Below are 24,399 nucleotides of genomic sequence, written 5' to 3'. Positions count from 1 at the left end.
TTCCTTTGAAAAGGGAGGTGTCTCTCAAGAAACTGCTGCCTGGCCTGAACTAGGCTCAGCATTTTTTATTTAGGGGGAGTTCAGAGGGCAGGTGGTAGTACGGTTGTAAGTGGGAGCTAAGGGTGCATCTTGATGCTGCACTTCATAAATATACACATTTTAAAATTCAGAGAATGTGCTTGTTTAGGGGGATTTGGTGGCCTAAGGAAGATCATGAGAGCAAAGTTTAAAGACCTGCAAAGCTACTCCTTGGCATTGCCACTTACTAAAATATTAGGGAAGAGATAGTACTGTTGAACATAAATCTTCTCTTAAAAAGAAAAAGAAAAAAAAGGAATTTGGGACTTCCCTGCTGGTGAGCTCAGTTGGTAAAGAATCTGCCTGCAATGCAGGAGACCCCAGTTCAATTCCCGGGTTGGGAAGATCCACTGGAGAAGGATAGGCTCCCCACTCCAGTATTCTTGGGCTTCCCGTGTGGCTCAGCTGGTAAAGAATCCGCCTGCAAGGCGGGAGACCTGAGTTCGATCCCTGGGTTGAAAAGATGCCCTGGAAAAGGGAAAGGCTACCCACTCCAGTATTCTGGCCTGGAGAATTCCATGGACTGTATAGTTCACGGGGTTGCAAAGAGTCAGACACGACTGAGCAACTTTCACTTTCACTGGTGGCACAGTGGATAAGAATCCACCTTCCAATGCAGGGGGCGCAGGTTCAAGCCCTGGTTGGGGCAGATTCCACATGCCGCAGGGTAAGTAAGCCCATGCACCGTAACTACTGAGCCGGCGCACCCAGAGCCTGTGTTCCCAACAGGAGAAACCACCATGATGAGAAGCACTTGGACTGCAGCTGGAGAGTAGCCCACACTAGCTGCCACTGGCGAAAGCCTATGAAGACCCAGCACAGCCAAAGATAAAGCATTTTTTTAAAGTAGGAATTTGATGTGCATTTTTCATATTATTTCATACATGGGTTATCTTTCCAACAGCATTGCTGGTTTAGGAAGAAAATAATTAAAGATGAAAATACGTAAGCCAAGAGCCAAAACTATTCCGAAGAGCCCAGGGTTGTAAGCTGATTTAATTTGCCCTTTTCCCCTAGGAGTCATTTCTTGGATCATTGACTTACTATCATTCTGCAAAACAGTGGTAGCCCCAGTCACCCTCTGCTTATTGCCAGAGTGTGATCCAGCTGTGGGATTTGAAGTGCTTACGTTTATGGGATTTAAATGACTCCGTTAATAAAGGTCACTCCTAAAAGTAATAGAAACTTAAGCGTGTGGAAACAGAATGAGTAAGACTGACTTGGGGGTTATTTCTAGTAGTTCTTTGGTGGTGTCCTTAGATACATGTTTAATCCTTAAAGGCAATGAAGAAGGTGCCTCCTTTTAAATCAATTTACTAGTGCTATATTGAGCTACACCAGTAAAATGCTACTTGAAACCCCCCAATAACAAATGGTATCATGTACACACCAGGCTTAAAATATGCCAGATAATATTGGCATAACAACATACTATATTGTTAATATAATACTGATAACAGTACAATTGTAGTATTTGTTAATATCACAGCCATAGTATTTTCCAATATCTTTGAGAGAATAAAATAGTAACTTGAGTCTCAGGTCGAATCTGGTAGGGTACATTTCTTGACATTAAAAAGGATCTTAAAGACCATCTAATCTTGTCCTTTAAAATATTTATTAACAGCAAATGAATTAATATTCACCCAAAATGATGTCTATTAGGCTGCTAAAGAATCCTCTAAGGTAAGTGGTCATTGTTTGAATTATCTAAAATTAAACTGGTGACGGCATTTGAGAGTATGTAAAAAAGAAATATACAGCTGTGTCCCAGGCATAAAAGATTACTTAACAAATATTTCCATGTTAAGACCCAATGTGATCAGATATAAATCAGATGTGTCATTCATAGAAGTAATAAATTTCTCACAGTTTTACAAAGTCTCCAGGATCCGGTTCCTACTCACTTTTCTAGCCTTGTTTCTTTTCTTCCTCCTCCCCTCCACCTTCAGTCTTCTCAGTTACAGCTCTACTGATCTTTGAACTCTGAACCTTAAACCCACACTGCTCTCTCTGGTCTCAGGGACCTGTCTGGAACCCCTTTCCCTCATTCTTTGTTGGGTTATTCTGCCGGAAGCCTTCTGTCCATTTCCATCCCCTAATCTCAGACCCCAGGGAGGTTTTCAGAAGTTCTTGGGCAAGGGTCTGCTCAGTTTTCCAGGGATAACCAAAGCTAACAGGGTTTTATTCACTGTTCAATCCTCCACCCCAGCAGAGTATTTAGAACATAGAGAATACCATGGAAATTGATATTGGAATTTGAAATTGGTATTGGTATTGAAATTGGAAATACCAAATTCAATACCATACTTGAAATTTTTAGTTTACACAGTTAAACAGTAACATAAATTTGAAGAAATAAAGTTGGTATTTTTAAGAGAGATATTTCATTTCACTTTATTTCTTCTCTAAAGAGAGAACATACACACCCTGGCATTAGTTTGAAATGATACAAAAATTCTAACATTGTTGTAAGTTAAATTTCTCTCAACAGGTTAGACAACACACAGAATCCAGAGAGTTACAAGTGTGAGTGATAGAACAGTGTATAAAATCCACTCAAACTATAATTCTCAATTTACAAGCTTTCTGCTCAGCAAGGGAGTTAAAAGAAAGGAAAAACTCTTTAGAAACCTCCTTGGAAACTAACGACCTTTAACAACATCAGCATATACCCCAGAGAATGGACATGGTCTGAGTACTTTCATTTCTGAAATTGTGCAAGAAAAGACAACTTGGTTTTCAGAGTCACACTGCATCCTCCTATAAAAGTTCCAGGTCTTTCTAGTCTCCACATGAAACACCGTTCTTATTTTAAGAACAAAAGGAGCAATAAAACAGCTTGGGGAAAAAGGACGGAGCTCTGTGTCCCTAGAGAGGTTTGAATAGTAGTAGTAGCAGTAGTAATAATATAACAACAATCAATGGGCTTCCCTGGTGGCTCAGATGGTAAAGAATCCGCCTGCAATGTGGGAGACCTGGGTTGTATCCCTGGGTTGGAAAGATACCCTGGAGGAGGGCATGGCAACCCACTCCAGTATTCTTGCCTGGAGAATCCCATGGACAGAGGAGCCTGGTAGGCTACAGTCCATGGGGTCGCAAGAGTTGGACACGACTGAACGACTAAGCACAGCACACTGAACAACAATCAAAAACACAGTAAGTTAAAGCTTGTGTTAGATCTGATAATTCCAGACGGCTCACCTTTTGTCAAACAAAGTGGGAAACAGAAAAGGAAATCGTAACTTTTTTTTCCTTTTTGCGTGTCCAAGCCTACCTCGGAGAACCTCTCAGTTCAGTTCAGTCGCTCAGTCGTGTCTGACTCTTTGCGACCCCATGAATCGCAGCACGCCAGGCCTCCCTGTCCATCACCAACTCCCGGAGTTCACTCAGACTCACGTCCATCGAGTCAGTGATGCCATCCAGCCATCTCATCCTCTGTCGTTCCCTTCTCCTCCTGCCCCCAATCCCTCCCAGCATCAGAGTCTTTCCCAATGAGTCGGAGAACCTCTAGCAACTAAACACTCTTGCACAAAGCTCAAAATTTTTCTCTCTTTCAAATCTCCGACTACTGTGAAGAGGATGCCATATCTTCTAATAAGTACAAGAGCTAGCTAGCCTCCTTGCAGGTTCAATTGCTGACATTTTAGAAGCTGAATGGCTACTTATGGTCAGTGAATCAAAGTACCAAACAAAACAGTGGAGGACTGTACCATGCCAAGTCGCTTCAGTCGTGTCTGACTCTGCGACCCTATGGACTGTATTCCTGCCAGGCTCCTCTGTCCATGGAATTCTCCAGGCAAGAATACTGGAGTGGGTTGCCATGGCCTCCTCCAGGGGATCTTCCCAACCCAGGGATCGAACCTGTGTCTCATTGACGGAGGATTCTTTACCATCTGAGCCACCAGGAAAGCTCCAATAATAATGACAGCAATAGTAACAAGAAATGGATTTGCTTGGGGGGTCATTTTAGGAAGCAACACCCTGGTGGCGCTGCCTCCTCCAGCCCACATTCCCGAGCTCACGCAGCCCTCTGGCTCCCGACAGTCACACTCCGCAGGATTTAGCCCCTTTCTCGACTCCCTCGAAGAAGAAAGCGGGAGAGGGAGACCTTATATCCAGGTCAAAAGCGTTTTAAAAAAGCCTGCGGAGCGTCGCGCAGGGCGCCCACACCCGTTCCGGGGGAGGCCCGCCCCGGCCCCGGCCCCCTTACTCTGGAGCTCCATAGAGTAAGCTGCTCCCGGGCCCCTATCGGCCGAGCCCCCGGCGCCGCAAGCCCCTTTTAACGCCTCTCCTCCCGGGGGCCGGCGTCGCTTCGGTTGCCCTGACAACCCAGAGGCGGGGGTGGGGGCAGGAGGAGGAGCAGGAAGGACGGCGAGAGGGAGGGACCAAAAGACGCCAGGAAACGCGAACGAGCGCGAGGGCCCGCGCGTCTCCAGGGGGGCAGCGAGCGCTGCGGGCGGAGGGGGCCCGCGGGCGCAAGACGCACTGCCCCGGGGCGGCCTGGTCGGGCGGTCGCGCCCTCCCCGCGGTGGCCCTCGCGTCCCCGGCGGGGCCTTCGGGTGGGGCCCCGTGGGCCCTCCGTCGCCGATCCCAGGCGTCCGTTCGTCGGTCCGCGCGTCCGGCGAGCTCGGCGGGGAAGGGCGCCCGCACCCGGGCCTCCGTCCGCAGACAGCAGGTAAAGGCCGGGCCGCGGCGGCGGGAGGCCGGGGTGGGGGCGGCCCGGGCGCACCTGTTGCGGGCCCGCCGGGTCGGCCCCGGACCACCCCGCCCCGACTGGGGAAACGCCCGGGAGGAGACGGCCCCCCGCCCCGGGCCGCCCCCGAGCCTAGCGGAGCCGCGTCCCGGCGCGCGGGCCCTCCCTGCGGGCCCCGGGGCTGCGAGGCTGGGGGGCGGCCACGGGTCGGGGGGCGGTGCGCCGGCTCGGCCCGGGGCCGAACTTCGGCCACTCGTGTCACTTTGGCCGGCAGCGCTTCTTAGCGGATGGGAGCAAGTGGTCGGCAGTGGGCCGAGCATGTCGCTCGGGTCCCGAAATGCGGGGAGAAGGCGCCTCCGCTGCGCACATTGCACTGTCATCCCAAGAGTCACCTTTCAGGCCGCGGGCCCCAGTCGGATCTTTCCGGTTTTTAGTTTTGTGTGTGTGTGTGTGTGTGTGTGTGTGTGTGTGTGTGTGTTTCAGGGCTCCTGGTTTTCGCTCCAAGTTGTAGCACCAAGTGTGTGTGTGTGTGTGTGTGTGTGTGTGTGTTTCAGGGCTCCTGGTTTTCGCTCCAAGTTGTAGCACCAAGTGTGTGTGTGTGTGTGTGTGTGTGTGTGTGTGTATTTGTTTCAGGGCTCCTGGTTTTCGCTCCAAGTTGTAGCACCAAGTGTGTGTGTGTGTGTGTGTGTGTGTATTTGTTTCAGGGCTCCTGGTTTTCTCTACAAGTTGTAGCACCAAGTGTGTGTGTGTGTGTGTGTGTGTGTGTGTGTATTTGTTTCAGGGCTCCTGGTTTTCGCTCTAGGTTGTATCACCAAGTATGTGTGTCTATGTGTGTGGGTGTATTTGTTTTAGAGCTCCTGGTTTTCGCTCCAAGTTGTGGGCACCAAGCCCACACGTTCTGCACCAAAACTTGGTAGGGCAAGTGAAACACACCGTAATCTTTTTTTGTAGCAAGATCCCACACCATAGTCTTTTTTTCTCTCAAGAGTGGTTTTGAAAACATCGACGCAGGTAGTGCTTTTAGGAAGCGTTGGGGATCACCGAGCATTTTGTCTGGTAGGCTGTAAAAATTCAGACCACAGGGAGAGTGCTGTATAGGTCAAGAAGAGCAACGCTAAGGAGAGGAGAGAAGGAAAGGAAGGGGATGCACGGGTAGGTGGGAGGAAACGGCATGATCCATGATCGATGCAGTGCTCGGGTCTGAAGATTTTGGCCCCTCCATCAGTTCCTCCTGCTGCCCTAGACAGGACTTGAGGGGAATGAAAAGAAGAGAGTGGTTTGGGGTCACGTTAGTGACTACTCATTCTTTTCCACCCTGTAGATGACAAGGACATCGAGGAGGATTACTTTCCTCTCAGAAAGAGAATCATTCAGAGGTTAATTGAACCTGAGAAGCAGATACTCTGTGATGGAAAGGGACATTTATTATACTCCACCAAATTGGGCTCTCCCCTCTCAGGCTGTACGGGGACTTTTTCAGATTCATTGTCAAAGCCACAGGGTTTATGCTTATGTGGATATTGACAAGCAGTGTGATATACACAGAACCTGTAATTCAACAGCTACAGTATTAAAGTAATAAATTCAAGTTGGAAGGTAAACACTTCATGGTAGGTACCTTGACTACCTGTTCTTGTTACTTGGAGACAGGGAATGGATTTTTAGATAGAAAGGTTCTGAGATCAACAGTTCTGTAGTACAGTCTTTTCAAATTCTAGTTTTCACATCATTAGCAAAGTTATGAATTGGTCTTTTCACTGGAGAAACAAACATAATGATGTTCGTTGAAAATCTCATAGTCAAAGTGACAAGATAACGATTAAAGCTTGGCTTTTATTAACAGAAAGAAAAGAGGAGGTAGGGTTAAATTTTCCCATATAGTAAAGGATTAGGTACTTGTATTTAAAAAGAAGAAAGAACCAAAATTGTAGATCTTCATGTAACAAGGACTCGAGAATTTAATAGTTATATGCAGACTTTTTTTCTTTCTTTTTTTTTTTACCAGAGGATAATTGCGTTATAAAATGGAGATGTGTATTGGTAAATATTTTGTAGTATAAATGAATGATTTTATCGATAGCTATGAGCTTGACATTGAGGCAATCTTGCATTGACATATTTTAGGTAATAGGTGACTTGAGCAACGGAAAAACAGCATTTGTCTTAGGGGATTGTGTGCCTGTGGAACATAGGACTAAAGAAGGGGGTGAAAATGAGGAAGGGTAGGTACAAAAGTGTCCAAGGCAGGGGTTGCTATTCAGTTTCTTTTTCTCCGGTAACAATGTACTTGTTAAATGTCTATTGAATGATTGAGAAGAGCTTTAAAGAAATTGCTCCAGATAAAGGGCCTTGCTTTATTACTGGAGGGATGGCCTGAGGTTGGTTGCTAGCTGCTGGGGGTTGAAATGAATGGTAAAGGTATGGGTCATCCCTTTGGGGATTCTGTACTACTTTTTCTATTTGTTTTCACTGTCACGTTGGGAAAAGTTTCCCAGCTCTTCACTGGAGGGAATAATTACATTATTGTTTACTTTGCTGATGCTCAACTACATGTAGCAAGCCAAAGCACTGTCCCAGGAAATAACAAGGTAGCAATTAAGAGACAGAGGTGGCCTTTCTTCTTCTTGTTTAAATCTCTTGTCCACATCAGAATTCAAAGTAAAAGTAATTCCCTTAGGAAGTTAACGTGGTTTAATTCAAGTAGGATGATTTCAAAAGGAAAGAAGGAAAATAAAGCAGATGAATGTACTTCTGTTTCATAAACTTACTCTCGTAAGTCAGAGGAAGTTTTCATTTTTGTTTCTGGATTTCTGTTTTTCCATAGTGAGGGAACTCTTCCCTCTGTTACTTTCTAAAACTCAGAAGGAATTTGTTCAAAGACAGAAAACAATTAAATTTCCATTTTTGCTGTTTCCTTTCTGTCCTCCAGACCTGTCATGGTCTGCACTCAAATTGTTGGACTTAAGAAATGCCTCTCTATTAGCCCTTTTAATCACTCATGGTATAACTGGGCTACAGAGCCATGCTGCCCTCTCCCCCATCTCCTGTCTGGAGGGCCTCTCCAGGGTGGGCGCGCGTGTGTTCATGCCGTCACTCAGTCGTGTCCGACCCTGCAACCCCCTGGACTGCGGCCCACCAGACTCCTCTGTCTGTGGGATTTTCCAGGCAAGAACACTGGAGCAGCTTGCCATTCCTTTCTCCAGGGGAACTTCCCAACCCAGGAGTCAAACCCGCGTCTTCTGCATCTCATGCATTGGCAGAGGGATATTTTACCCCCTGAGCCCAGGAAGCCCCCAGGATAGGTGAGTGCCACTGAGTGCACTTCTGTTCCTCCCTGGGTCACTACGCACTTTGGCACTTAGCCCGATACTACACTATACTTTCTTTTTTTTTCTTAGAATTTTTTTTAATTGAGGTATAGTTAGTTTACGGTATCGTGTTAGTTTCAGGTGTATAGTACAGTGATTTAGCCATATATATATACATATATGTCCCTTCTCAGATACTTTTACCTTAAAGATTCTTTTCAATATTATAAGATATTGAATATAGTTTTCTGTGTATACAGTAGGTCCCTATTGGTTATCTATTTTGTATATATACTATACTATCTTGTAGAATTTTCTCTCATTTTTTTGTGTGTATGGGTCTTGTGCCTCTGTTGAGATTAAACATTTTAGAGCTAAGTCCATGACCTAGGCTGCTTCTATATTCCTTTTAGCTCATAGTGGGTTTTCAGTATGTACCTGATAATTAAGTAGGATAATAATAGAGGACAAGCCTTTAGTTAGGGATGATTGCATTAATTCCTGCTCTTCCATCTTGGGAAAGTCAGGGGCCATTATTTCCTCATTGATAACTCAGGATGATAAAACCTGCAGTGGTTGTCAAATGTGATTATAGATGTGAATGAAAATTCCTTGTATATTACAAAGAATGTATTAAATGTAAAGGGTTGTCATTAACTCCAGCATACAGACAGCAAATATTCGGTGGGCACCTATAATGTGTTAGGTACTTCCTGGGACCTGGATTTCTTCTCCAGGAGGGACAGGACTAGGAAATGACTCCATGGATTGATTGTCTGTGAGGGCAGGGGAACCTCCCAGGCAGAGGAAGAGACTGGGCAGAGGTACAGGGGATAGGATTGTGGCTGGAGCAGAGAGAACATTCTGGAAGACTGGAGAAGCAAATACAGACTAAGTCAAAAAGAACCCGGGAGTGAGGCTTTTGTCTTGAAGGTAATAAAAAGCACTTGAGTCAGTGACATGACCAGTTTTGCATTTGACAGAGATCACCGGCAGCCTGTGAATGACGTCACGTTAACGGAGAGCCACAGATAGAGGCAGAAAAGCAAAACTGGAGATTTTGCAGCAATTCTGTGAAAAAATGATAAGATAACGAAGGCTCTGGTGGTGATGGTGTCGGGAATCAGGAGGAGGGGCCGCTGAGCGAGGTGAAATCAGCAGCCTTGGAGGTGCTGGACGTGGAGGTGGGGGAGAAGCCAGGGATGACTTCCTGCTGACGGGCATTGTTCTGTCAGTTGCTGAATCAGGAATGTGAAAGAAGCGTTTTCTTTCTCAGAAGTGTGAGAATGGGGTAGATGACAAGTTCAGTTTTGAACGTTAACCCTGAAATTGCCTGTTATCTAAGTTGGGACATCCCATAAGTAGTACTTGGACGTGTGGCTCTGGTGCTGTAGAAGGAAGTCTGAGATGAAGCTGGAACTCGGGTGAAGCACTCAGTGATTGAAGTTAAAATGTGAGTGAGATTCTCTGGGGAGGTATGTGCAGTGAGAAGAGGGTTGGGGATAAAACTCTGGGGTACAGAGACTAGAGAGGAGGGACCAGAAAATCTGGAGAGATGAACAGAACAGAACCCCTGCTCTTCCGGGCTCGTGTGTTGGCAGTCCCTGAAGTGGTTCTGTTTTCCTCCACCTGCCTTAGAGTGCACAACGTAGTTTATCGATTGATTCTTGTTTTAATAAAGTTGGTGCAGAATGGCTACCCATTACTTCGTTAGCATGGAGGAGGAAATGACAGCCCACTCCAGTACTCTTGCCTGGAGAATCCCACTCACAGAGGAGCCTGGCGGGCTACAGTCCATGGGGTCGCAGAGAGTCGGACACGACCGACTGAACACGCACACACACACATACTTAGTGAAAAAGGTTCCTCGTATTTTTCGTTTTTCACAATCTCATTGAGAGCAACAATTCAAGTAGAATATAACTTCAGGAGGTATGATAATGCCCCAAGCAATACTGTCTGATAAAGAAGTTGTATGAAAGTTCATTTTGTGTATGTTGTAGGTAAAATAAATACGGTGACTTCCTTAAGGAGACTGGCAATAGCCTATTTTTAGTTTTCAACTTTGATTGGCTCACGCATTTTGTTCAGATATCTAATTAGACTGCATAAATAAGTCAAATTAATATTTTAGTATACTTTATTAACTTTGCTTTTACTCAAGTGTTAGTTTTTAGAATATTATCCAGTAAAAATAATCATCAAAATAGTGTTAAAAAGCACTGAGTGGCCCAGCCATTTGAAATTCTAACAAAACCCTTGATTTATAGACTTACATGTAGGGAGTAATATGTTATTATGATATACAAACATTGATTGAGCTTGGGAAGTCTTTCTGTATGTGCAAATTGCCAGTAGAATGTAGGATTCTTGAAAAAAAATTGTGCAGGATTGATTATTCAAGCTGTGTGTGGTATATTATTATTATTGAGATATCGCTTGGTTGTGTCTGACTCTCTTCAACCCCATGGACTGTAACCTGCCAGGCTCTTCCACTAGAAACCATTGTTGTTGTTGTTCAGTCGCTTAGTTGTCTCCAACTTTTTGCAACCCCATGGACTGCAGCACGCCAGGCTTCCCTGTCCGTCACCAACTCCCAGAGCTTGCCCAAACTCATGTCCATTGAGTCAATGATGCCATCCAACCATCTCATCTTCTGTCGTCCCCTTCTCCTCCTGCCTTCAATCTTTCCCAGCATCAGGGTCTTTTCTGATGAGTCAGCTCTTCGAATCAGGTGGCCCAAGTATTGGAGCTTCAACTTCAGCATCAGTCCTTCCAGTGAATATTCAGGGTTGATTTCCTTTAGGACTGACAGGCTTGATCTCCTTGCTGTCCAAGGGACTCTCAGGAATTTCTCCAACATCACAGTTCAAAAGTTCTTTGGTGCTCAGCCTTTTTTATTGTTCAGCTGTCACATCTCTACGTGACTACTGGAAAAACCATAGCTTTGACTATACAGACCTTTGTCAGCAAAGTAATGTCTCTGCTTTTTAATATGCTGTCTAGGTCTGTCATAGCTTTTCTTCCAAGGAGCGAGTGTTTATAATTTCATGGCTGCAGTCACCATCCACAGTGATTTTGGAGCCCAAGAAAATAAAAATCTGTCACTGTTTCCATTGTTTCCCTATCTATTTGCCATGAAGTGATTGGACCTGATGCCGTGTTCTTCATTTTTTCAGTGTTGAGTTTTAAGACAGCTTTTTCACTCTCCTCTTTCACCTTCATCAAGAGGCTATTGAATTCTTCTTTACTTTCTGACCTAAGGCTGGTGTCATCTACATATCTGAGGTTATTGATGTTTCTCCCAATAATCTTGATTCCAGCGTGTGCTTCATCCAGCCTGGCTTTTCACACGCTGTACTCTGCATGTAAGTTAAATAAGCAGGATGACAGTATACAATAGGATGTGCTTTGGGGAGCTCTGAGCCAATTAAAACAAAGGAAAGCAAAGGAGTAATCTTCTTAAAAGCCCAGTTATGTTAAGTCCATTGTTTTTGATTAAAATAGAATACACCTGGAAAATAAAGTTTTCGTATTAGATATTTGACTGCAGCTCTCAATATGGGGGATTACAGCTATGTTTTCCTTTCCGTGAAGAACTGTTGTCATATGGTATGTTTTCCCGGCCACCCTGCCTGGTACCTCCTGTAATGTCGAGTGGTTCTCTACCCACAGTGTTGCCGCGGGAGCCTGCTGCAATTCTTTAACGCGGGCAGGGAGCAGCGTGGTGCGACACAGTCGAGCACACCCTAGACCCGTACCTGGGACACATACCTGGGGCGAAGCTGAGAGCAGACTGCAGGACTTCAGCACCTGCTCTACCCCAGCTGAGCAGCTCAAAGCTGAGTGAATTAACTAAGCTTCTGAAGGCTTAAATTTCCTCATTAAAAAAAATGGAAATAATAAAGTAAACCCTCATGGGGTCCTTAAGAGTTTAAATGAAATAATCCATATAAACTGCTTAAGTACTTCTAGCATCTGGCGCCCGGTAAGCACTCTGTAAAGGCTAATTGGTAGAATCATCCTCATTATCATTATCGCTGTCCTTAGTACTAGTCCAGCTTCGGTGGTTGGATAGGACCTTTGTTTTCAAAGTGCAGTGTGCAGACCAGTGTCAGTCCACAGACTTACTGGTTTGCAGTGAGATTAGGAGCTGGTGCCAGAATGTAAATAGACTGTGGCCCTAATCATACTGTTAGTTCAGGGTAATAGCAGGATTTCTTCAGGGAAGGAAGCAGCCAGTTAACTTACACTGCAGTGCAAGCTCCTTATCGTGTCACAAACAAGCACTTTGAATAGGGTTGGTGTGGAATATGAAACTAATGATCCTGTTCTCCAAAGAAATAACAGCCCTCTATTCTGAGGACAGTCATTATTCACTTGTAATGCCTCATTAACCTTCCTTTGTTCTAAACCTTGTCATCATGGTTCACGAGTATATTGTTTATTATTGGTCACATAATCTTAGCAAAGGCCTGTGTTACGTTGTAGACTCTGCAGAGAAGACTCAGAAGTGGATCTTGACCTTAGGAAGTCTGTCATAAACCTAGAGCTAGAGGACGCCACGTGAAAGCCTGAGTGAATGTGTCGAGTACGTGTGCTGAGTTTGCGTTAGTGTCCAGCGTTGTTCCAAAGATTCCACCTAGACAGATGTTTCCTTTTACTAAGTCGCTCCCCTTGTTCGGTGTTCAGCCGCTAAGTCGTGTCCGACTCTTTGCGACCCCAAGGACTGCAGGACCCCAGGCTTCCCTGTCCTTCACTGTCTCCGGGAGTTTGCTCAGATTCACATCCATTAGAAAGACTTACTTATTTTTGGCCGTGCTGGGTTTTTGTAGCTGTGTGGCGGGGCTTTGCTCTAGATGCGCGAGCGGTGTCTGCTCTTTGCTGTGGGGCACAGGCTTCTCCTTCGGGTGGCTTCTCTTGCTGCAGAACTCAGGCTCTAGGCACTCGGGCTTCAGTAGCAGCTCAAGGGCCCCAGAGCATGGGCTCAGTGATTGTGGTACTTGGACTTAGTTGCTCTGCAACATGTGGGATCTTCCAGAACCAGGGATCGAGCCCGTGTCCCCCGCATTGCAAGGTGTACTCTTAACCACTGAACACCAGGGACATCCTCTAGGATTTTTAAGAAGTTACTGGACTCTCCATTTAATTCTGTTTGCAAACATTTGAATAATAAATAATTGCCTCTTCTGCAGAATATGAAGAGACTTTAAATAGTTATTAAATTATTTTAAAAACTTTCAATAAAAATTAGCACAAATTCTTCAAGAAAAATGCGTTGGTCACATAAATTGTGTCAAAACAAATTTGTCAGTCACATTAAAAGAATAATTGTTTAAAAGGCAAGGTGTTTGTGTAAGTGTGTTTTCCCCAGAGCACTTTTCCTAAGCAGTGGGGATGAAAAAGGACCGGCTATGAGTTAGAGCATAGAAAAGACCTATTTTCACAGGCCTTTGTGAAAATAGTTTTAAATAGTCAAGAAGTGGTGTTTAGTTTTTAATATTTCTGATAATTTTTCACTTGAATGTGATTTGCTGGTTTCTCTTACTGCCCTGTTCGGTAAGCTTGCTCATAATTCCAGTATCCATTCTATTCTGCCATTTACTGGTTTCTCTTACTGCCCTGTTCGTTAAGCTTGCTCATAATTCCAGTATCCATTCCATTCTGCCATTTACATTCAGTTGGCACCAGCTCTCCTAGAACTTGTCATGCACTAGTAATTAAGAAAGCTGAAGGTAAATATTAGAAAAATCATAGGTAATATTTGGAAAATTGAGTAACACATTAGATTTAACAAAATTGTAAAGAAAAGCAAAATGTTTAAAAGATAAAAATTTTAATCAAGAAATGACTGAGTTAGGCCCATGGCATTTAAAATAAAACTTAATAGTTTTATTAATAGCTTATCCAGTCTTCCCTGATTTGGCCCTTGTCTCATCTGTGAATGCACCTGTCCCTGGATCTTTTCTTTTTTCTATTGCATACCTGTCATTCTTCCTTCTTCTGCTTACTTGAAAGAAGGTGAAAGTGTTAGTCACTTAGTCGTGTCCCACTTTTTGCAACCCCATGGACTGTGGCCCACCAGGCTTCTCTGTCCATGGGATTCTCCAGGCAAGAACACTGGAGGGGGTACCCATTCTCTTCTCCAGAGGATCTTCCTGACCCAGAGATGGAACCCAGGTCTCCCGCACTGCAGGCAGATTCTTTACCATCTGAGCTACCAGGAAGTCTTCCTTATTTGACTACAAGATTAAGAGTCTTTTTTGACCCCCACCTTCGTTTTCAGCTAGACTGTAAGCCCCATGAGGACGGGACCCAGCCCTGCCTGTTCACATGTCACTTGTATGTTCACCTGTGCATATGAGTCACTCGTATGTTCACAGGCCAGATACTTAGTAGACAGTCAAATATTGGTTGAATAAGAAAACGGAAGACATGAAAATGCAGGCATTGAAGATGAGAAGACTTGAGAACAGAGAAAACCTATTAGATTGAGAATAATACCTGTAATAAAACACAATCAGATGTTAGTCTTAAAAGCATAAAATCCCCAAAGGACAGAAGGTGATTGAACCTCTGATTGCTAATCAAGACCCACTGTATCTGAGTTCAGACTGTGGAAATTGCCAAAGAGGGTATAGCTCGATGGTGGTTCGAGTAGAGAGACTGAAAGGAAAGATAGTGTGTAGTACAGATGGTTCAGTAGTTCCCTAATCCTTAGGGATGTTGCCTCCTCATATTGGTTATTGACAAGTGACCGAAAAGATCAGGGGGTCTGCTGAAGCATGCTTGAGGCACGCTGCTGTGTGAATCTCAGTGTAACTGATTTTCTACACAACCACTCTTCTCATTCATCAAGAAAAAAGCAGCTCTAAGAAATGTTGAAAAAGGAGCTAATTTGTGATTTCAGTGTATGGTTCATGCAAAAACTTAAGCTCGCAGATATTTCAGTTGATGGATGTGCTAATTCACCAGACTCTCAGGCCGTAACCTTTAAAAACAGCAAGGGTCTATTCTGTGTCATATTCGGGGGCAAAAAAGTCACTGAAATCCAGAAACATAGTGAGTTCCTAACAGAAGTGTTTCAGCTCTATTGATGCACCGGTAGTCAGCCAACTGGAACTTTAAGTAGAGTAATATAATGAAAGTGCAGATCTGTGCACGAGGATTGCAGTGGAGCACCTGGGGAGACAGGCAGGTGGCCACGGACGTCTGGGATGAAAGGCGAGATGAAAGGGACAGAATGCGGTGACATTTGAAGGACTTGGTCACTGACTGAACAGAGGGCAACCCGGATAGTTGAACAGCAGTACCCTGGTGTGCTAGCAACATCATTGATTCATTCAGCAAGTATCTGTTGAATGCTTTCCATGTGCCAACTCGGCCGTAAAGGCAGGGAGAAAAACAGACACCTCCCCAACTCGAGGTGCCTGCCTTCCGGTGGAGGGCTCCAACAATAAACAGATGTGAAGAGGAAACAGAGCAGGCTAAGGAGCTAGGGGAGTGGGTGTGGGGCACAGGGGCGTGGCTGAAAGTTCAGACAGGGCAGACCCGTGGCAGGAAAGCCCCCCGTGGCAGAGTTGACATTTGATGAAGGTCTTTAGGAAAATAAGGGAGCTGGCTGTTTGGGTATCGGAGGAAAGGAGCGTTTCAGGCGGAGAGCAGAGCGGGTATGAAGTCCTGAAGCAGGTGTGTGCCGTGTGTTTGAGGAACAGTGAGGGGGCCGCTTGAGCAGAGAAGTGTGAGTGAGAGAGGGAGCCAGGGAAACGGGCAGGCAGGTGATGCCTCTGCATCCCACAGGCCTTGCAGGTCCTGTTAAGGATTGTGGTTTTTCCTTGGAGTAAGGTGAAGTTTCTAAATCATGAGAAATTTTTGAGCAGAGGAGACCTAAGTAGACTTTACCAGGATCTCTTTGACTTCAAGAGACTAAGGGTGGAACCAAGGCCAGTCTCGAGGCTGCTGAAGTAATCCAGATGAGAGGTTAGTGCTCAGACTGGCTGTTCATGGTGGAAGTTACGGGGGTTTTGATATATTTTGAAGGTAGAACGGGCATGACCAGATGTATTAGTTAACTATTGCTCCTGTAACAAATTACCGCAAATTTAGTGGTAATTTATTATCATAATTTGCTTCAGTTAGAAGTTAGTTTGTCATGGTTTGGGATTTCCCTGTGGCCCAGTGGCTAAGCCTCTGCACTCTCAATGCAGGGGGCTCGGGTTGGAGTCCTGGCCAGGGAACTAGATCCCACAGGCCCCAACTAAGAGTTGATGCTGCACGTCTCAACTAGAGATCCCACGTGTTGTGACTAAGACCTAGCACAGCCAAATAAAGAAATAAAAATTAAAGTACACGTTTTTAAATGTTCATCACTTGTTTAAAATCAGGCAGGGCTATGGTGCTTTCTAGACACTCTAGGAGAGAATTCGTTTCCTTGGCTTCCCAGCTTCTAGAGATCACCACATTGTGGCTCACAAGCCCGCCCTCCCTCCTCAGAGCCAAAAGCATCACATCTCCCCAACCCTTCTTCCACGGTCGTGTCCCCTCTGACTAAACCTGAGAAGGGGTCTCTGATTTTCAGACCCTGCGATTAGCTCAGACCCACCAGCTCGATCTCCCTTGGCCAAGGTCCTCAACTTGATCACATCTGCAGCCCTCTTGTCAAGCAGAGTACATTTTGAAGATCCCAGGCCTTTGGACACGCACATCTTTGGATGCTGCTGTTCTGTCTGGCAAGTCCATTGATGGATCAGAGATGGGATTTGAGATAAAGAAAAATGAAGAATACTACGTTCATATTTTGGGGTCTGAGCAGTTAAAAGGAAGAAGATGAGCAGCCCAGATGTATGGCTTTGGGGCAGATGTCAGCGCTCAGCTTTGGGTACATACAGTTTTAAATGTCTGCTAAGTATCCACATTGGAGATGACTAGTAGGTAGTTGAATACACGAGACTGGGGTTCCTGGAGAGAGGCTTGACGGGACATATAAACGGGGAGACCTGCACAAACGGTGGCATCAGAGCTGCGAAACAGGGTGAGAGCTCACCAGCCTTTTACAGAGAGACTCAGTGTTGGGGGCCACCAGACCTGTGCACTTGCTGAAATTGTACAGGTGAGGTTTGGTAGGTGTGAAGCACCCATTGATATTCTGTTGAACGTGACGGGGAAATGCAGAAGAGGAGCATCAAACGGTGGAACGGTTATTCAGGACAAATTTCACCACGTTATTTGACTTATTCCCTTGAAAGCTTTATCCTTGTCTATGGACTTCATTTACATTTCTAGAATTACTGGCCCAGAGCCAAAATATAAATGGCCAACATGTAGCTCATTAGCCACGTGTTAACTTCTGATTCTTTTCTTGGTGAGGCAGTTTCATGTTATGCTGGATAATGTATTATTTTCATAAATGCTCATTTAAGAGTTGTAATAGATTCACTTCAGAGAGCAGTCTTTGACAAATTATGTGATCTACAGTCTCATGTAGGATAGCTTTGAAAAATGAAGAAATGCCAGTTTGCTTTCAGATTTAAAATTCTTGTCATAGAATGTAGTTTATATTTATATCAGGACAGGTAACATTTTTATTTTGAGTGATGTGTAGCCTGTATTACTTGTTTTCCCTTATTTAGGTTGCTACTATTAAATTTGCCAAAGGCCAGGACAGGAATCTCTTGTGTGTATTTAATTACATCTGGGGGAAAGTGGGGCTTCCTTGGTGGCTCAGTAGTACAGAATCCACCTGCCAGTCCTGGAGATTCAGGTTCAATCCCTGGGTCAGGATGATACCCCGGAGAAGGAAACAGCCGCCCACTCCAGTATTCTTGCTTGGGAAATCCCATGGACAGAGGAGCGTGGCGGGCTACAGTCCATGGGGTCGTGAAGAGTCAGACAGAACTGAGTGACTGAACAACGATGACAGGAGCAAGTGATTGACATGGATCCCGCCAGTTGCTGAATCAGTGAGGAGAGGTGTGTGTGTCTGTCTTGCGAGTTGGTAGACTCAAAACTCAGCCACGTGCCCCTCCAAATCGGGAACTCAGTCTGTAGGACAGTAAAAGGGTCTTGTGGACACAGCAGGGGAAGGAGAGAGTGGGACAAATCTAAAGAGCAGCCTTGACACGTACCACCACCTGCGTAAAACCGCCAGTGGGAAGCTGCTGTAAGCTGCTGTACAGCGCGGGGAGCCCAGCCTGACGCTCCGTGATGCCTGGGAGGGAGGGGATGAGGGGCTGGGGTCTCGAGAAGGAAGGGACATACGTATGCTCACAGCTGACTCGTGTTGTTGTACAGCAGAAGCACAACATTGTAAAGCCCGTTATCCTCCAGTTAAATAGATAAAGTGAAAGTCGGTCAGTCGTGTTCAACTCGTTGCGACCCCATGGACTGTACAGTCCGTGGAATTCTCCAGGCCAGAGTACTGGAGTGGGTTGCCTTTCCCTTCTCCAGGGGATCTTCCCAACCCAGGGATCGAACCCAGGTTTCCCGCATTGCAGGCAGATTCTTTACCGGCTGAGCCACAGGGAAGCCCAAGAATACTGCAGTGGGTATCCTTTCCCCTCTCCAGGGGATCTTCCTGACCCAGGAATCAAACCGGGGTCTCTTGCATTGCAGGTGGATTCTTTACCAACTGAGCCAGCAGGGAAGCCCAAATAAATAAAGATAGACCAAAAGAAAGAAAAACAGGTCCAGAGAGAGCTGAAAATAGGTGTCGCAGGCTTCATCGCTTTACCCTTCAGACTGGGGTCAGCGTAGAGCCCTTTGTGGACTCAGCCTTCACAAGCGTTTCTGTGCAACAAGGCTGCCTGGTTCTCAGCACCGTGTAGGAGAGTGGGAGAAGCAGATGGGAGCCTCACCAGGGAAGAGCGACCGTGTGACGTGGGGGCCACATCCCCGGGCAAGGAGGGCTCTGTGGCCACAGTCTGGCCTCTGACCCCCGTCACTTCAGGGAAATCTGGAAACCTCATTCTGTTACAGGAGCCAGTGCATTGGTGCCCTTGTTCAGTTCAGTTCAGTTCAGTTCAGTCGCTCAGTCGTGTCTGACTCTTCGCGACCCCATGGACCATAGCACACCAGGCCTCCCTGTCCATCACCAACTTCCGGAGTTTACTCAAACTCATGTCCCATCAAGTCAGTGATGCCATCCAACCATCTCATCCTCTGTTGTCCCCTTCTCCTCCTCCCTTCAATCTTTCCTAGCATCAGGGTCTTTTCCAATGAGTCAGTTCTTTACATCAGGTAGCCAAAGTATTGGAGTTTCAGCTTCAGCATCAGTCCTTCCATTGAACCCCCAGGACTGATTTCCTTTAGGATGGACTGGTTGGATTTCCTTGCAGTCCAAGGGACTCTCGAGTCTTCTCCAATGGACCTTGAGTCATGAAGAAAAAGTTAAATCCCGAGTGTGCTCTATTTCGCCGGCAGAAGTCTGGTTTTCTGCTGCTGGAACTTGGTGGCCCGTCCCGTGGTTCTCTAGGTGCCTGGGCTCCCGTGGCCGCTCCTTGTGCAGACGTCCTGTCGGCCGGGCCGGTGGTCGTCTGGAGGCTGTGCCGGGGTGGGGCGCCTTCCACCACTCACCCACGTGGTTGGCGGGCTAAGCCTTCTATCAGCAGATGCCAAGCTTCGGTCTCTTCCTCGTGGCTTCTCCACCTCACTGAATGACAGTTGGCTCCAAGGGAGAGTGTTTTCAAGCGATTGAATGCCTCGGAAGTAGTCCAGCATAACTTCACTGCATTCCTGTGGTCACAGCAAGTCACGGGGCAAGCTCAGATTCACAGGGAGAGGAAGTAGAGTCCACCGCTCCATGGGTCATCTCTGAATCACCAGAACAGATAAGTAGGTGATGTGTATCTGTACACATGGTTTGTGTAAAAAGAGGCAAGGTCAGCCTTAGCTTTCTTCTAGAAAGATGCCTATTCAGAAAACGTGACTGTTCCCGAGGATTCAACGTGGTCAGTACTTTCCAAGTAAGACTTTGATTACAAGATGATTATACTTTTAGGGAGTACTGTAAGAGAAACATTTCAAGGACACGTGTTTGGTAATAGTAATGGTGCTGCCTTTTTTTTTTTTTTTTTAAGATAAAATAATTTGCGACCATGGGGTGGCAAAGAGTCAGACATGACCGAGCGACTGAACTGAAAACAATTCAGAAACAGTACCTAAGGCAATCATCAGTCATAGTAACAGTAATTTAATTTACATGTAAGATGAGATCCCTTGGAAGGGATTCTAATCAGAACAAAACAAAAGCTGAACACAAAACTAAGCGTTAACTTCTCTTAAGCAGTAGAGGGTTCTGATTCTTGGGCAGCGTCGCAAGGCCACCGTGTGCTGTGGTCTCAGGCTGTAACTTCTCTTAAGCAGTAGAGGGTTCTGATTCTTGGGCACCGTCGCAAGGTCGCCGTGTGCTGTGGTCTCAGGCTGTAACTTCTCTTAAGCAGTAGAAGGTTCTGATTCTTGGGCAGCGTCGCAAGGTCGCCGTGTGCTGTGGTCTCAGGCTGTAACTTCTCTTAAGCAGTAGAGGGTTCTGATTCTTGGGCAGCGTCGCAAGGCCACCGTGTGCTGTGGTCTCAGGCTGTAACTTCTCTTAAGCAGTAGAGGGTTCTGATTCTTGGGCAGCGTCGCAAGGTCGCCGTGTGCTGTGGTCTCAGGCTGTAACTTCTCTTAAGCAGTAGAGGGTTCTGATTCTTGGGCAGCGTCGCAAGGCCACCGTGTGCTGTGGTCTCAGGCTGTAACTTCTCTTAAGCAGTAGAGGGTTCTGATTCTTGGGCAGCGTCACAAGGTCACCGTGTGCTGTGGTCTCAGGCTGTCGTGCTTTTGCACAAAACTAAGCGTTAACTTCTCTTAAGCAGTAGAGGTTTCTGATTCTTGGGCAGCGTCGCAAGGTCGCCGTGTGCTGTGGTCTCAGGCTGTCGTGCTTTTGGAGCTCTTCTGTGGATCTGGTCTCTGCGGAATTGTGGAGTTAACGCCTGTTACATTTGTATTATCACACCTTGACAGTTCCATTGGAATTTTGAATCAGTGGCTTTCAGAATGAATTTTGAAGAACTCTGCCCTCGTAGAGCCGGAACGTTCTTTCCCCACCCTGGAGATCAGGGTCTCCCGCTTGTGATCTGTGACTTTTTAAAAGTTCTGTAACAGTCTTCGTCCTACGCCCAGAGTATCCTTACGTGTGTGACCAGCGCCTCGTGTATTGGTTTAAGCCCTGGAAAGGCACTCAAGATTGTTTCTTAAGTGATGGACTGTTTCCTTGGAGCCTGACTTGACCAGTGGAGAAGTGTTTTGTTTTGTTTTTTATTACTTATGGTTAGAAGCTAGCCGTTTGAGACTACTAACTCTGACAATCTCGAGCAATAATTCTGATACATGAGGTGCCATAAAAAGAGTGATCTGAGTGACAAGATATCATGGAATGTAGTTTATTCTGCGTTCTTTTTTACTTGAGTTTTTCTTTGCTTTTAGTTTTCCCTTGGTTAATGTGAAAAAGTGCTTATTTCCAGCAATACTGATTGAATTTTTTAAAAACCACCAGTGATTGGAAAAGGAAGGATCCCTTCCCTGACACATACAGACTATTCCTCGTGTAAATTTTACCCTTTCTTAGGCAGTTTTTCTCTTCTTCATTTAAACTAAGTGTTGTAATTTGTTGCCTCTTAAATCTAACATGTTGGGCTTAAGACACAGGAATCTCAAGAAATATGCTTGAGATTTCTGGTGTAGTTAAACAAATAAAAGACCTCATTAACCAAAGCTAGCATAGCCTCAGATGGGAAAAAATAATAAATTCACTCACTTGGCTTTGTAAATTAGCACAGGCAAGTGTAAAATGAATAAGAAAATGTAATACTCTTTTAAGCTAAATAAATAAATAGTAGGCTTTCTGAAGCCAGTGTGGGGGAGCACTCGCCAGGCCCTCAGCAGTTTTCCCTGTTGGAGGGTCTGCCATCTCCTTTGTGGTGGGATTAGTGACCACGTGATGGAGCCTCACGCTCACAATGTCCGCCTGTTGCTCCCGATTCCGCTGTCAATCAAGATGCGGGGACCTGGGACAGGGGTCAGCAGAGAGAACCAGGTCCCGGGTGGGCTCGTGCTTAAACTGGCCAGGGAGAAACGGCAACCAACCAGACCCAAAGAGCGAGCCTGTATTATTCCTGGCCTTTTAAACAGGCAGCAGAAATGCCAGACAGTAACCCGTTAACAGAAGAAATCGGGCTTTTGTTTTGGAATGCCTGTCGCTCTTTCTTTTGAGCGTCTCGTGTGTCTGTGTACCTGACTTTCCTTCTTGTTTAGTTTGCGTCCAGCTTTATCGACCATCACTGAATGCACAGGAGAGCGCCGGAGCACAGCAGCCGATGCAGCAGAGAACACATGCAGACCAGGGGAATTCAGCTGGCTCGGGCCTTGGCCTGCAGTCCCGCAGGCTGGAACGTCTGAGTTTGTGTGCAGAGACGGCTCTGTTTGCAGTGGGTTGTTGTGGGAGAATGCCGGCGGCTTAAGCTCCCTTGGACAAGATGGAAGCAGCAGCCCTGGAATGTCCTAACTCTTCCTCCGAAAAACGCTATTTCCCCGAGTCCCTGGATTCCAGTGACGGGGATGAGGAGGGAATTCTGGCGTGTGAGGACTTGGAACTTAACCCTTTCGATGGCTTGCCGTATTCATCACGTTACTATAAACTTCTGAAAGAAAGAGAAGACCTTCCAATATGGAAGGAAAAATACTCCTTTATGGAGAAGCTGCTTCAAAGTCAAATTGTGATCATTTCGGGAGACGCTAAGTGTGGCAAGAGCTCTCAGGTGAGTAGCTCCTGCAAAAAAATGGTTGGCTTTGTATGTTGTGCTATTTCAGTCCTGAAATAATGACAGCATCACAGCATAGTGTCCTCCTGTAAGAATGATATTGTCTAAACTGAAAAACAGAACAGAAAGGAACCTTAGCAATTCAGGTTTATCAGATAAGTTACTTAACCTGATTTCCTTTATGAAAGCCGGCTGAATAAAAGTTAATACTTACGTGGATATTAATCGTGTTTATTGTACCACTGAACTTTCTTTAGTAGAAGAATCTATGCGAATTATTTTGTTGTAAAAAAAAAAGTATTCTGTTGTGCATATTGTATTTTAAAAGATGTTACTGGCCCACGGTAAGTTTTGGAATTAACTGCCGTGTTTATGGGTCTAGCAGTCTGATACTCAGAATGCACGGATATGCTTGTTGGTGACGTTGGTCAAGCTACAGAGAGTTAAAAACACAAGGAAATCTTTGTTTTCCAAACTCTGAGAAATAACAGAGGGCTTCCCTGGTGGCTCAGTGGTAAAGAATCCGCCTGCCAATGCAGGAGACACAAGTTCAATCCCTGGGCCAGGAAGATCCTCCAGAGGAGGAAAAGGCAACCCGCTCCAGTATTCTTGCCTGGGATGGAGGAAAGAGGAGGAAACAATTAGCGTGGAAACCTAGTGACAACTTATTGGCCAGTTCCTTGTTGTTATGTTTGAACTCGAGGTTTGAGTGAGATCTATATTTTGTAAAGCAAGCGATAAATATTTTTATTATGAAATGAATTTACAGATTTTCATGATGTACAAATTAGAGTAGACCGCAGAAGTAATCTGATAGAGCCCCTTCATTTTCCAGATGATGAAACTCTGGCCCAGAGGGATGTGATCATTTGTCTAGTGAATGTCACATGACTGTCTTGGCATTCTAAGTATTCTTTACACTTTGCTGTTTCAAGGTTTTACTACCTCTGAGCCTTCCTTGTTCTAAATGGAGCTTGAAGAGAGGTGAAATGAATCATACGTGGTTTTTTTCCCCCCTTTAATTTAGTTTGTGACTGCCAATATCAAACGTGTATTATGTATGATTTTCCGTTTGTTATGATGAGTTGTTGCTGCAATGAATGATTTCAGTGTGTCCCAGAAGTTAATGATTAACACTGAAGGAGTGTAATTTTCCTGGTTTCTGTGGACAAGTGGCAAGTTAAAAAATGATTTAGAGTTTTAATTTTGCAATAATTTTAGACTTATGCAAAGTTGCAACATAGTACAAAGATTTTTCCACATACAGTTCCCTCAGATCCCACCAAAGTTAACATTTTACCAGATTTGCTTTATTGTTCTCTCTCTCCATACACACACACGTTTTTATTCTGAGCCTTTTAAGAGTAAGTTGACAATGTCATACCCTTTACTTCCAAATACTTCAGCAGTACCTACTAAAAACAGGGCTAGCCACAATATAATTACCAAATCTAACTTGTAACATTAAAAGTTCATCAGTTTTTCCACTAAGGATCTTTTTAATTAAAAAAAAAAACTCTAGCTC

General features: G+C 45.3%; 2 protein-coding genes across 10 annotated transcripts in view; one reads left to right on the top strand and one right to left on the bottom strand.

Annotated features, from left to right (window-relative positions):
- FANK1 (fibronectin type III and ankyrin repeat domains 1) overlaps positions 1-4,418 on the bottom strand; it is a 118,273-nt gene extending 113,855 nt beyond the window's left edge. For all 5 annotated transcript variants that reach the window (XR_015155538.1, XR_015155539.1, XR_015155537.1 and 2 more), the window contains exon 1: positions 4,292-4,418. Coding sequence is in view for 1 of the 5 variants with exons in the window: in XM_086378415.1 (XP_086234541.1) it covers positions 4,292-4,304 (13 nt within the window). In the remaining 4 variants the exon portion in view is untranslated. The remainder of the gene's footprint in view (positions 1-4,291) is intronic.
- An 89-nt stretch (positions 4,419-4,507) lies between these two features.
- Positions 4,508-24,399, top strand: part of DHX32 (DEAH-box helicase 32 (putative)) — a 53,762-nt gene continuing 33,870 nt past the window's right edge. For 4 of the 5 annotated variants that reach the window (XM_086378412.1, XM_086378411.1, XM_086378409.1 and 1 more), the window contains exons 1-2: positions 4,508-4,756; positions 22,369-22,871. In XM_086378412.1, the coding sequence (XP_086234538.1) occupies positions 22,590-22,871 (282 nt within the window). In that variant the 5' untranslated portion in view covers positions 4,508-4,756; positions 22,369-22,589. The remainder of the gene's footprint in view (positions 4,757-22,368; positions 22,872-24,399) is intronic. The other variant, XM_086378410.1, reaches the window with a different exon arrangement.

Source organism: Bos grunniens, chromosome 26 (assembly GCF_055505025.1).
Source record: "Bos grunniens cultivar Pamir isolate PY7600 chromosome 26, Bosgru_T2T1.0, whole genome shotgun sequence".
NCBI lineage: Eukaryota > Metazoa > Chordata > Mammalia > Artiodactyla > Bovidae > Bos > Bos grunniens.
This window is presented reverse-complemented; position numbering and strand designations above follow the sequence as displayed.